The 13,511-nt window shown below is 35.0% G+C and overlaps 1 protein-coding gene across 13 annotated transcripts in view; it reads left to right on the plus strand.

Annotated features, from left to right (window-relative positions):
* LOC116862506 (intraflagellar transport protein 80 homolog) overlaps positions 1 to 13,511 on the plus strand; it is a 117,374-nt gene that overhangs the window by 30,026 nt on the left and 73,837 nt on the right. For all 13 annotated transcript variants that reach the window (XM_032849827.1, XM_032849833.1, XM_032849836.1 and 10 more), the window contains one exon: positions 7,394 to 7,503. In XM_032849827.1, coding sequence (XP_032705718.1) covers positions 7,394 to 7,503 — 110 coding nt within the window. The remainder of the gene's footprint in view (positions 1 to 7,393; positions 7,504 to 13,511) is intronic.

Consider the following 13,511-nt stretch of genomic DNA (forward strand, 5'->3'; position numbering starts at 1 on the left):
GAGAGGAATGGGTGGTACTCTTTTTAATTTTTTTTTTCCTTCCTTCCAAATAGATGGGTAAATAAATTCCCTTAGAAAGCTAAAATACTGATTAGGTCATATGATAAAGGTAATTTTATTATGTCTTCATCACATCGTATAATGATATTTTCCATTGACATTCCAAATAGCTGTAATTTTCTTAACATCAAATGACTGTGAAAGGGCTTATCATTTTTATCTCATTTGAATCTTATTTATTCTCCTCACTTGAGGTTTATATTAAGTATGAGATTAATGAGCAAAATTAAATTATATAGATTTTCATATTTTAGTTAACCTGTTGATATTTCAAGATAATCAGATATCTTTGGATTAAGAATTGCAGATTTACTATAGAACTATGCATCTGATTTTTAGGTTTTTGATTGTTGGTGCCACCCACGCTTTCCTAATAAGGCATAGACTTTTCCTATTTCATCTCTGGGGAAAAGCATTGGAAAAATTAAGTTATGATGATATTAACCCTGAAGGAAAAATCTCTGGTTATTTATAAGTTTTATTTGATTTATTAAAAGCTATAATTTTTGATGGTGATAATGAACTACTGATAGCTGGATGCTAAAGACTCAAATGAGGCCAGAATAGGTGGGGAAGGGGACTTCTGCCTCTTTTAGGGGGAAAAACTGTAAATTTTGGCAAAAAAATGAAATAACATAAACCTGAGTTATTGTAACACTTGGAATTCAGTAAATAATGTTGAAAGCATCCTAGTGATTTTTACTACATGTTTATATTAATTGCATTTATTTTTGATGAATAGAAAAAATTTCCTGAATTCATTACTTTTTTTTTAGAAATAGATATTTTATTTATTTATTTTTAAAGATTTATTTATTTATTTTAGAGAGAGCACATTCACATGAGTTGGGGGAGAGGGAGAGAATCTTTAAGCAGACTCTGCTGAGGGTGGAGCCTGTCATAGGACTCTCTCTCACATCCCATGAGATCATGACCTGAGCTGAAATCAAGAGTTGGACACTTAGTTGACTGAGCCACCCAGGCACACCCTTAATTCATTTCTTAATGATTGGAGATGGATATATAGATAGAAGTCATCGTCATCACCTTCTCCTCTAATATAGGAAAAGCATTAATCCCAAGTTTTTAAATTTTTTTTTTAATTTGACTTAGTTTAAAAACAGTTCCTACTGGTACTTATGAGGAGTTATTTTTCCTTATTAGAGAAAAATAGTGTATGGGCCAGGGGTAATTATAATTAAGCTTTGTGTATTTTAATTATAGGCTAAAATTGGAATAGAGTAATACTGCAAACCTTTGAGGATATTTCCCCCACATTATATTCAAATGGAAGAATGGAATGACAAAAATGGAACCTGTCTAAATAACTAAATAGTGAATTTAGTAAAGGAGGTGAATTGGAAATATAAATAACTGTAGCATAGGCAGGATGTTTTTGTTATTACAAAGGTGCTGTGAGAGGATAGGAAAGCAGAGATTATTGCTTTGGAGGGAAAGGAAGTATCAGAAAGGCTTCCTGGCAAATATCAGAATATCTTTTTTTTTTTTTTTTTTTTTTTTTTTTTTTAGAGAGGGGTATGGGAAAGGAGAGAATGAATCTTAAGTGAACTCCATTTCTAGTGCAGAGCCTGATATGGGGGGCTTGATCTCACAACTCTGAGATCATGACCTGAGCTGAAACCAAGAGGTGGATACTCAACTGACTGAGCCACCCAGGTGCCCTTGGAATATCTTTTGAATGAGCTTTAAAAGATAAAGAAAGTAGGGAAGGAAATGGGCTTATTAACAATGGAGTAGAGCTGTGGAGGAAGTTAGGTGGTCAAAGGCATAGAGACAGAACAACATAAGGTAGGGAAATCAGGTGTATAGGAGCAGACCCTTTGGGCCAGAGGGCAGGCTGTATGAGGCTGTATATCCAAAGGGACCAAGACATTGATGACATTGGATGCTAAATGAAGGGTTTTGATTTTGTTTTATGAGCATACCAAACCTTAAAAAAATAAACAGAAGAATAAGAGATAAAAACTATCTCTTAGGAACATAAACTTAGCAGTAATATGTAGGATAAATCAGAAGAAATAGAGATTAAATGGGGTGGCCAGCAATAGACACATGAAAAGATCTGAACATCACTGACTATCAGGGAAATGCAATTCAAAACCACAATAGGATAGCACCTTACATCTGTCAGAATGGCTAAAATAAAAAAAGACAAAAAACAACAAGTGTTAGTGAAGATGTGGTGAACAAGGAATCCTCATGCATGGTGGTCTAAGTTAATACAGCCACTGTGGAAAATAGTTTGGAGGTTCCTCTTAAAAACAGAAACATTGTATGATCCAGTAATTCTACTACTGGGTATTTTCCCAAAGAAAATGAAAACACTAATTCAAAAAGATATATGCACCCCTGTTTACTGCAGCATTGTTTACAATAGTCAAGATATAGAAGCAACCTAAGTGTCCATCAATAGAAGAATAGATAAAGAAAATGTGGTAAAAATGTACAATGGAATATTACACAGCCATTAAAAAGGATGAGGTCATATCACTTGAGACAACATGGATGGACCTGGAGGGTATTATGTTAAGTGAGGTAAGTCAGGCAGAAAAAGACAAATACCATATGATTTCACTTATATGTGGGATCTAAAAACAAATGAGTAAGCAAAAAGAAGAATCTGACCTGTAAATGTACAGAAGAAACTGATGATTGCTAGACAAAAGAGGGTGTGGGGGTGGGCAGAATGGTTGAAGGGAAGTGGGAAATACAGACTTCCAGTTATGAATGAATAAGCACCAGAGTCTAAGGCATAGCATTGGGAATATAGTCAATGATACTATAATAGTGTTATATGATGATAGATGGCAGCTACAGTTGGGGTGAACATAGCATAATATATAGAGAAATATTGTGTTGTACACCTGGAACTAATGTAACGTTGTGTGTCAGTTACAGTAAAAAAATTAAAAATAATAATAACGAAAAAATAAAATGAAAAAATGGGGGTGACCAGTAAGGAGGTTACTGGAATGTTCTATGCTAGTGTGCATTGAGGCTTGAACAGAGACAGTAATGATAGTTGAAAAAAGTGAATAGTTCTTAGTAGTTGACAGGAATGGATATCCTATAAGAGGTAAAGAATTCAGAAAGAAGAATTAATGAGGGGTTCTGTGTAGAGGGATGATAGTTTTGAATGTGTAGAGTCTGAAGTCTTTGGTGTAAGTAGAAGTACTGTGTTAGGGCTCAGAAGTAAAGCTGAAATAATGTGAGAGTCAATTATAGAAAGGTGAAAGGTGAAGCTATAGGGGAAGTTGTGATCGCCAAGGGATAAGTGGCTGAGGATAAAAACTAGAGATACAAATGCATTCATTTAAGCCTTTTCTCTTTGCTAATCCAAGAACATATACAACCAAAAAGTTGCTTTTTTGTGGAATAAATCCTACTTGATTGCTTACTGTTAATATATGTCCCTACAAATAGAATGAAAGGGAAATAATTCTTGGCTTTTTAATTCTTGATGATTTGGCAATCGAAAAAAAAGTTGGGTTCCTACTATCATGAGCAACACAATAAACAGCTAGTTGCTTATTGCATTACAAAGTGATTTCTAGTAGTGGTAGTTAATAGATAGTGCTTATATAGTATCAAACTCTGCTCTATGTACTTTACCTATATTCCCCCAGTGTAGACTTATATTGCATTCAAGGCAAAGATAGCTTATACTTCATTGTGATAGTGAAGAGTTTGTTTCAAAAGCATTCTTAAAAACATGCAAAAACATTTTTAGGGGCTACTTTTTAGTATGACTGTGAAAAACATGGTATATTTGACCATGTACTTCCTTAAAACAATTGAAATACATTTTTGTCTCCTCTTCTGTGGTTTAAAATGCCTTCAACAGGTTGAAAGAATTTAGATAATTTGTTTTACAGAGAGATAAGGGTCTGACATTTAACACAACCCCAGGTGCATGTGGTTTCTTAAAAAATGTCAAAAAGGTCACATGATCTTAGTGTACAGAGTTAGAAAAACAAGATATTTTTGAGTGTCTTAACTGAAATGGAACATAAATAAAAATTCCCAATATAAAAAGCAAGAAATTCTTTAATTATTATGAAACTACTTTTGTTTTTTTGTCCATTTTTTTGGTAACTATTGGAATTAATAACATTACATAATTTGCTAAACTTTTTGTTGAAAACTTACTTAACCTGAAGTCTATAGTTGTTATTTTCATACTGAGTTTGCAAAGTGAAGTGTAACGCTGAGAGTAATTCAATGCTTTAATAAGCATGTTTTCAAAAAAAAAAATTTAAATATTGTAGGTTTTTGAAATGCAAGTGGGATGGATTTCATTATAATAAAAATCATTATTTTCTTTATAAAGCTAATTTTTCCACTTTCAATAATGATGTTCATCAGAACTACCCAAATTAGAAGTTGTATAGTATATCTCCTTTTGGAAAAGAAAGCATTTGTATATACAGTGGTTTCACACTTAACATTTTATTATTAATATAAGAGATGAATATAATGAAGACCTCTCTTAGTTCTTGATATTATATCCATTTTAAATACTAGTGGTTAGGAAGAGTGAACTAATGGGACTTAACTATTAATCTTATCTCTCATAACCCCATATTTGTTTGTTTGTTTTCTTGTTTGGTTGTTTTTTAAAGATTTTATTTATTTATTCGACAGAGAGAGAGAGCACAAGTAGGCAGAGCGGCAGATGGAGGCAGAGGGAGAAGCAGGCTCTCCGCTGAGCTGGGAGCCCAAAGCGGGACTGGATTCCAGGACCCTGGGACCATGACCGAGCTGAAGGCAGCAGCTTAACCAACTGAGCCACCCAGGCGCCCCCCCCCCCCCGTATTTGTTTTTGATAAACAAATGTGGTTAAAAGCCACATGTTACAGCAAAGGAATTGGCTTAACTTTTCCTCTAAAATCTTATTTTGTTTTATACTATAAGTTCTTATATCTGTTTTTTTAACATTATTATTGTTTAAAAAATATTTTATAATCAGGAAATGAATAAACTCCCAAGTCCCAACAGGGAAGATAAGTATTCTGAAGATTTATAAGGTTAATAAGCAAGGAAATGGTGACACAGCTGACTTAATGAGGCCACAAATTCAATGCTAAAGAGGACAAAAGCGTCCCTAGCTCCTCATCCTATACCCCAACTGTGCCTTTTACCACAACTAAAGGGCTAGAGTCACATCCTGTATAACTCAATGGGAGTTGTATTTACTGAATTATTTCCTTGGGGGGTAGATGTTTGTCATCGTTTAATGTATACCCCAGAAAAGTGTAATTTTACTGACTGTATTCAGGATGATTTGATAGTCCTTAATTAAAATATATTAATTTACTTTTTGCACAATAATTATAACTATAATAATGGAAATAAAGAAGGTACCTATAACTCTATCACCCTATCAAATAAGCATTCAGCCTCTATTCCCTTCCAGTACTCATCAAGAACCATATTTGAAATATCTGAAATTTTGATTTACATGTTCTAGGGAGTTTATTAGAGTTGAATTCTATTTGGCAATTTACTTGTGAAATCCAGGTCAGTTTCTGGCTACTTCCAGAGAATATTCCAAGAGAATGTACTTACCAAGTGCAGAAGAAGTGCCTTCTGGCCATTTGTGGGTTCTTCAGATACGGAACAATCCTAGATGTAATTGACTGAATAGCATATTTAGACCCAATATACTATCTAACCTAAATCATGAAAGGCATGCTTCAGAGTTTGTTTGGTTGTTGTTTTTTTTTTTTTTTTTTTTGCTCTAGGTCTGTTGTAAACTAGACTTTCTAAATTCCTTAAACCACTGAGACTTGCTCACAACTGAATTATATTCTGATTGGGAATAAAATGGCATGAAAAAGGTAGGGTGCCACTTGAGCACAAGCCATTACTGAAATTTACTCCCTGTTGATTACTGATTACTCCTGTTGATTAGCATCAGTTGAGTTTCCCATTTAAATGAATAATTAAATCTTATTGATTACCCATAAATCCTCAGACTCAGATTTCATTTTACTAAGAATGTCTTATTCATTCACAGAAAGTCAACTGCTACAGTAGTCTGATTTACGAGTTCTAGACGATTTTTGAAAGCGGCTTTAGAAATATTAATGGATTAATATTTCATAGATTAATTATGTAACCTTGATTCACTTTCCTAATGGATGGTAACTGGGTCAGAGAGTGGAGTACAGCTTATTTAATGCTTTTGCCAGGTATAATACTCATTTTTTAAAAAACTAGGTTCAAATAAAGTACAGCCTTCCAGAAGATATTAATGTGAAAGTCATTGAGTTAAAAAAATACCTTCTCCAAATTCCTATCCTAAGAAATTGAAAACAGTATGAAGTTTAAAGTAGTTTATAGAATGGTACATTGAGGGCGCCTGGGTGGCTCAGTGGGTTAAGCCTCTGCCTTCGGCTCAGGTCAGGATCTCAGGGTGCTGGGATTGAACCCTGCATGAGGCTCTCTGGTCAGTGGGGAGCCTGCTCCCCCCTGCACCCCCGCCTACCTCTCTGCCTTACTTGTGATCTCTGTCTGTCAAATAAATAAATAAAACCTTAAAAAAAAAAAAAAAAGAATGGTACATTGAGTCAAACATGTACTTTTCCCCAAAAGTATAAGTCAGCTTCATCCCGGTTATGGGATATCTGAATCCTTCTTAGCCTAGCTTTGAGGCCAAAGCCCCGCTTGATAGATAGCAAAACTTTCCTCAATCTGATTTTTAATTTGCCATTTATAAATTCATACATAGGAGGGGGTAGATCATTTTGGGGTAGAATGGTTTCTGTCCATTAGAGAACTGCTTAAGCAGCAGATGAGTGGTAGGTCTATTTCCTGTATTATCCTCAGGAATGGGAATTAATAAAGTAAATATACCATTTATATTTTTGTATGGTAAATTTAAGTCAACTTGTGTATTGAGTCAGTTTAAGCACTGATGGCTGTTGGTGGGAAATGATAAATCATGACTTTTCTGCTATTTATATCTTAAAATAATGAAGTGTATTTATTTTATGCTCTATATTTTAGTAGCACACTATATTGAATTCCTAAAAACTCCCATCCTATTTTCTCAGCAAGATCAAAATTAGTTAAAAACATAGTTTTTAAGTTGTTTACAGTAGATTTTCAATGGTCAATATTAACTCATTTTGTTTCAGTATCAGGCTATCCTTCAGTTTTAAAGGGCCATTGAATATGAAATGAAATGGCACCCCATATTGCTTTTTTGTTGCTCTTAACTAGCTCTCTTATTATAAGGTATAATAATGAAAATCTGTTGGTTTCTTTTTTTTTTTTTTTTTTTTTAATTTTCTTTTCCTTTTTACAGGGACACCAGTATATTCGGTAGCATGGGGCCCTGATTCAGAAAAAGTTCTTTACACGGCAGGCAAGCAGCTGATCATTAAACCTCTTCAACCAAATGCTAAAGTTTTACAGGTATTTCTCAGGCATTTGTAAGCTGTTATCAGGATCTGTTGGACTGCTAAGTGAGAGGTCACTTTCTTAGGAGTCCCTTTCTTCTGGGTGGTCTTTTGTCTGAAGCTTTTAAGTGTGTGTTTTTACTAGCCTTTATTACAGAATAGGGGATATCTGGTTATGTTTCTAACAAGGTTCACTTCCCTCTTATTCCAACTTACATTATACCAGTAAATCATAAACGTGTTTTGAGTTACTAAATTGTCACAAGATTTGGCATGATAGGCATCTTTAAATTTAGCAGAGTCAGCCTCACATGTATAGATTTGAAACAAAACAGGACAAAATCATAAAACTTTAAAAGCTTGTTTAGACTGTGTTTCTTATCATTATAACTAGCATCCTCCTCCTCCTCTTAAACCTCATTTATTCGATACACTTAATCTTTCTCTAAAACCGTAGCATTCTTTTAGTATTTTTAGAAGGGTCATCAGTGTAATCTTCAGAACAAGTGAGGTGTATATACTTTTACCAAATATATAGAAGCAAAACTATGGTGACAGTTAAGACAGGTCAGAGTAGGACAAATTAATGAAAAAAGTCTGTATTCAGGGTTTTGATGTTTGATTTTAGCGTTAAAAGGCAGAATCATTTTCTTCATATTTTGATAATGACACAGCGTAGTATGGATAATAAAAATACAGGCTTCAGACTTAGTCACCTGGTTTCAGATGTTCACTTATTTACCTAAATGTAACTTTAGGCAAGTTAAAAAATATCTTTGATTCTCAGCTTTCTCATCTCTTAGTTGTGATGCTAGTACCTATTTATAGGACTGTTGTGAGGATTAAATGAGTTAAATTACAAAGTGCATATGACAGTCTATACAATAAGCATATTGAGTGCATACAGTAAGCACTCAATATAGAGTAGTTGTTACTATATGTTACTGGTGAGTTATGTCATCTCTACTTTTTAGTCAGCCCCTAATAAATTAGAGCCAGGGAGGCTGGAAAAAAGATATAGAATGATTGGGTCCAGAGTAAGGGAATTGGTGCTGGCGATTTAGCAGCTACAATGGGTATAAAAGTGTTTTAAGAAGAACTGTCAGATTTAACAGTTCAGTGTGTATAGATTTTGGGGAGTAAGGAAATAGAAATGACATTGAGTTTAATTTTAACTTCTATGTAGATTATGCTATACATATTTCATAAAGTCAACATGCATTTACATTTCTACTATATGCAGAACACTTTGCTAAGAACTATGGTACAAACAAGAAATAGAAGATACAAGTCCTTGCTTGCTCTTAGGCAGCAAAGATAAAGAATTTGGGCAAATGGAAGAAACTGCGAAAGAACTAGTTCTGCCTGCCTTTAGTCAAAGTTCTTCCATACCACTTAAACTCCAAAAATCTGCTTTAAAATTATACAGCAAAAACAGGCAAGGTGAATCTTTTGGTTTATAGTTATGTGATTTATTGAGATACCTATAATTAGGCTTATATGAACACAACTCAGATACTATATATTACCATTGGTAAATTATAGTTCAGTGGTTTAGTAGAATCTTTGGGCCAGCACGTAGTAGAGGGCAAGAAAAGCACCCACTGCCAAAATTCAGCTACTGTGGAAGAGGAGTTCAAGTATAATTGGTAACTTCGTGCAAATTTTCTTTTTTTTTTCTTTTGGGTAAACTAAAGCTGTGGCAGTTTTCCTTAGGTATAAACACATATTCAAATTTGGGTTGTCCGTAAAAAGGAACACTTACTCTTGCTTGTAGAATATAATTTAAAAGTATATACCTGATTTCCATTAAAAGCTTTAGGGACTCTTCTTGAGACCCAGAGTTTGGTTTTATAGTGAGGAGACTTTTGTTTATTTATTCATTCAGTGAAAATGTAGTACATACATATTATATACCAGATACTGTGCCTTATGTGAGATAATTCAGAGTGAAACAGAACATAGTTTCTGCCCTCAAGAAACTCGTTGTCAAAGGAATTTCACAAAATGTCCGGTTAATTGAGAAATAATTGAAAACTGTCTATGCTTTATGTGTAGTATATAAATATGTATAATATAAACTGATAATTCTAAATCATAGTATATGGAAGGTTTAAATCATATTTTGTTCCTAACTTTTGAATATATAAAAATTTATTTTTATAGCTTAGAAAGGAGACTCTTGAGAATCTCTGTGTATGTGTATCTATATATACCCATATCTGTGTCTGTGCATTATTTTTTTTTAAATATTTTATTTATTTGACAGAGAGAGAGAGACACAGTGAGAGAGGAAACACAAGCAGGGGGAGTGGGAGAGAGAGAAGCAGGCTTCCCTCAGAGCAGGGAGCCTGATGTGGGGCTCGATCCCAGGACCCTGGGATCATGACCTGAGCCAAAGGCAGACACTTAACGACTGAGCCACCCAGGTGCCCCTGTGCATTGTTATTTTTATCCTTGTAGTCTATTTCAGGACATTGTATTAATTTAATGGTAAATTGTGTGAATTAATTCTTTTTAAAGTATATTATCAAAACATTTGTTTTTGAGAGTAGCTATTTTTATATATCCTGAGTAAAGCAAGCTATGAATTACTATTTATTCTTAAAGCTTATTTGACTCTAATTTAATATTTTACTCTGTGTGCATTAAGAACAATAGGATGGTCTGTTGTTCAACATAGTACTGGAAGTCCTAGCCTCAGATACAGACAACAAAAAGAAATAAAAGGCATCCATATCAGCAAAGAAGAAGTCAAACTTGCACTCTTTGTAGATGACATGATAGTCTGTGTAGAAAACCCTAAAGAACTCCACCAAAAAATTGCTAGAACTGCTACAGGAATTCAGAAAAGTCACAGGATATAAAATCAAAGCACAGAAGTGTATTGCATTTCTATACACCAATAATGAAACAGCAGAAAGAGAAATTGAGGAATCAGTCCCATTTACAGTTACACCAAAAACCATAAGATACCTAGGAATAAATCTGACTAAAGATGTAAAAGATCTGTACTCTGAAAACTATAGAATACTTATGAAAGAAATTGAGGAAGACACAAGAAATAGAAAAACATTCCATGCTCATGGATTGGAATAACAAATATTGTTAAAATGTCTGTACTACCCAAAGTAATCTACACATTCAGTGCAATCCCTATCAAAATAACACCAGCATTTTTCACAGAGCTAGAACAAACAATTCTAAAATTTGTAGGGAACCATTAAAAAACCCTGAATAGCCAAAATAATGTTGAAAAAGAAAATCAAAGCTGGAGGCATTACAATCCCAGACTTAAAGCTGTATTACAAAGCTGTAGTCATCAAGAGAGTATAGTACTGGCACAAAAACAGACACATAGATCAATGGAACAGAATAGAGAACCCAGAAATGGACCCTCAACTCTATGGTCAACTAATCTTTGACAAAGCAGAAAAGAATATCCAATGGAAAAAATACAGTCTCTTCAACAAATAGCGTTGGGAAAATGGGCAGCAACATGCAGAAGAATGAAACTGGACCACTTTTTTACACAAAAAATATTTTTACACAAAGATAAATTCAAAATGGATGAAAAACCTAAATATGAGACAGAAATCCATCAAAATCCTAGAGGAGAAATGGGCAGCAACATCTTTGACTTTGGCCACAACAGCTTCTTACTAGACTCCTCCCTGGATGCAAGGGAAACAAAAGCAAAAATGAACTATTGGGACTTCATCAAGATAAAAAGCTTTTGCATAGCAAAGGAAACTGTCAACAAAACCAAAAGACAACCAACAGAATGGGAGAAGATATTTGCGAATGACATGTCAGATAAAGAGCTAGTATCCAAAATCTATAAAGAACTTAACAAACTCAACACCCAAAGAACAAATAATCCAATCAAGAAATGGGCAGAAGACTGGGGCGCTTGGGTGGCTCAGTGGGTTGAGGCCTCTGCCTTCGGCTCAGGTCATGATCTCAGGGTCCTGGGATCGAGCCCTCCATCGGGCTCTCTGCTCAGCCGGGAGCCTGCTTCCTCCTTTCTCTGCCTGCCTTTGCCTACTTGTGATCTCTCTCTGTCAAATAAATAAATAAAATCTTAAAAAAAAAAAAAAAAGAAAGAAAAGAAATGGGCAGAAGACATAAACAGACATTTCTCCAAAGAAGCTATCCGAATGGCGAACAGACACATGAAAAGATGCTCAACATCACTAGGCATTAAGGAAATATGAATCAAAACCACAATAAGATACCACCTCATACAGGTCAGAATGGCTAAAATAAATAACTCAGGAAACAACAGATATTGATGGGGATGTAGAGAAAGGAGAACCCTTTTACACTGTGGTGGGAATGTAAACTGATGCAGCTCTCTGGAAACCAGTAGGGGGGTTCCTCAAAAAAAGTTAAAAATTGGGGCGCCTGGGTGGCTCAGTGGGTTAAAGCCTCTGCCTTTGGCTCTGGTCATCCCGGGGTCCTGGGATCGAGCACCACATCAGGCTCGCTACTCAGCAGGGAGTCTTCTCCCCCCTCCCTGCCTGCCTCTCTGCCTACTTGTGATCTCTCTCTGCCAAATAAATAAAAAATAAATTTTAAAAAAATTTAAAAAAAAGTTAAAAATGCAACTACCTTACATCCCAGCAATTATACTACTAGGTATTTATTCCAAAGGATACAAACATAGTGATTCAAAGGGGCACATGCACCCTGATGTTTATAGCAGCAATGTCCACAATAGCCAAAATACGGGAAGAGCCCAAATGTTCACCAACTGATGACAAAAAGACACACACACACACACACACACACACACACACACACACACACACTGGAATATTAGTCACCATTGCAAATCTTGCCATTTGCAATGACATGGATGGAACTAGAAGGTATTATGCCTGGTGAAATAAGTCAGAGAAAAACAAATACCCTATGATTTCATTCATATGTGGTGTTTAAGAAACAACATAGATGAACATAAGAGAAGGGAAGAAAAAATAAGATAAAAACAGAGAAGGAGGTAAACCATAAGAGACTCTTAACTATAGAGAACAAACTGAAGTTTGCTGGAGGGGTGGTGGGTGGGAAGATGGGGTAAATGGGTGATGGATATTAAGGAGGGCACTTGTTGTAATGAGCCCCGGGTGTTATATGCAACTAGTGAATCACTAAATTCTACCCCTGAAACTAATACTACACTAAAAGTTAACTAACTTGAATTTAAATAAAATCTTGAAAGAAAAAAAAGAAGAAACAGTAGGTTGGGAATGGTCTATAGAGAGAGAGCCTTTAACATCAGTTACTCTTTGATGTGAAGATAATTGGCTCAGACATTAAAATGTACCTGTGGTCTTCAAGGAAAATTAGTTTTTTTTCAGTTATATTATTCTGCCTAAACATGAAAAAATGCATGTGCTAAATGGGCACATGAATTTATTGTATTGAAGAGCAAGAGGGGATCCATGCTTACTAGATTATCAATTTCTGGGTGACATATATGTAACGCATTCTATATATATGTATCGATTATGTACATATCTGTGGAAAACTTTTTCTGTTATGTGGTAACAAAGGTTATATACAGAGGTTTCTTATGTAGTTCAGTGACCAGAGACATGAAGGTAAAAAGAATGAGGCTTAGGAAAATATGCAGAAGAGAATGAACAGACTAGTAAAGAAGATGGTCATATAATAAAAGTTTTTTAAAAAGAAAAGAATTGGTAAATAAGAATGAAGACAAGGGACGCCTGGGTGGCTCAGTGGGTTGAAGCCTCTGCCTTCAGCTCAGGTCATGATCCCAGGGTACTGGGATCGAGCCCTGCATCGGGCTCTCTGCTCAGCAGGAAAGCTGCTTCCCCCCCGCCCACCCGCCCGCCCCCCCACCGCCTGCCTCTCTGCCTACTTGTGATCTCTGTCTGTCAAATAAATAATATCTTAAAAAAAAAGAAAAGAATGAAGATAAAAAAAGAATGAAGACATTATCTTTAACTGAATCAACTGTATAAAAAAGAGTAAGATTTGGATTCAGTCCAGTGTTAC

Source organism: Lontra canadensis, unplaced genomic scaffold (genome assembly GCF_010015895.1).
Source record: "Lontra canadensis isolate GAN:19392208 unplaced genomic scaffold, GSC_riverotter_1.0 scaffold250, whole genome shotgun sequence".
In the NCBI taxonomy this organism is placed as follows: domain Eukaryota; kingdom Metazoa; phylum Chordata; class Mammalia; order Carnivora; family Mustelidae; genus Lontra; species Lontra canadensis.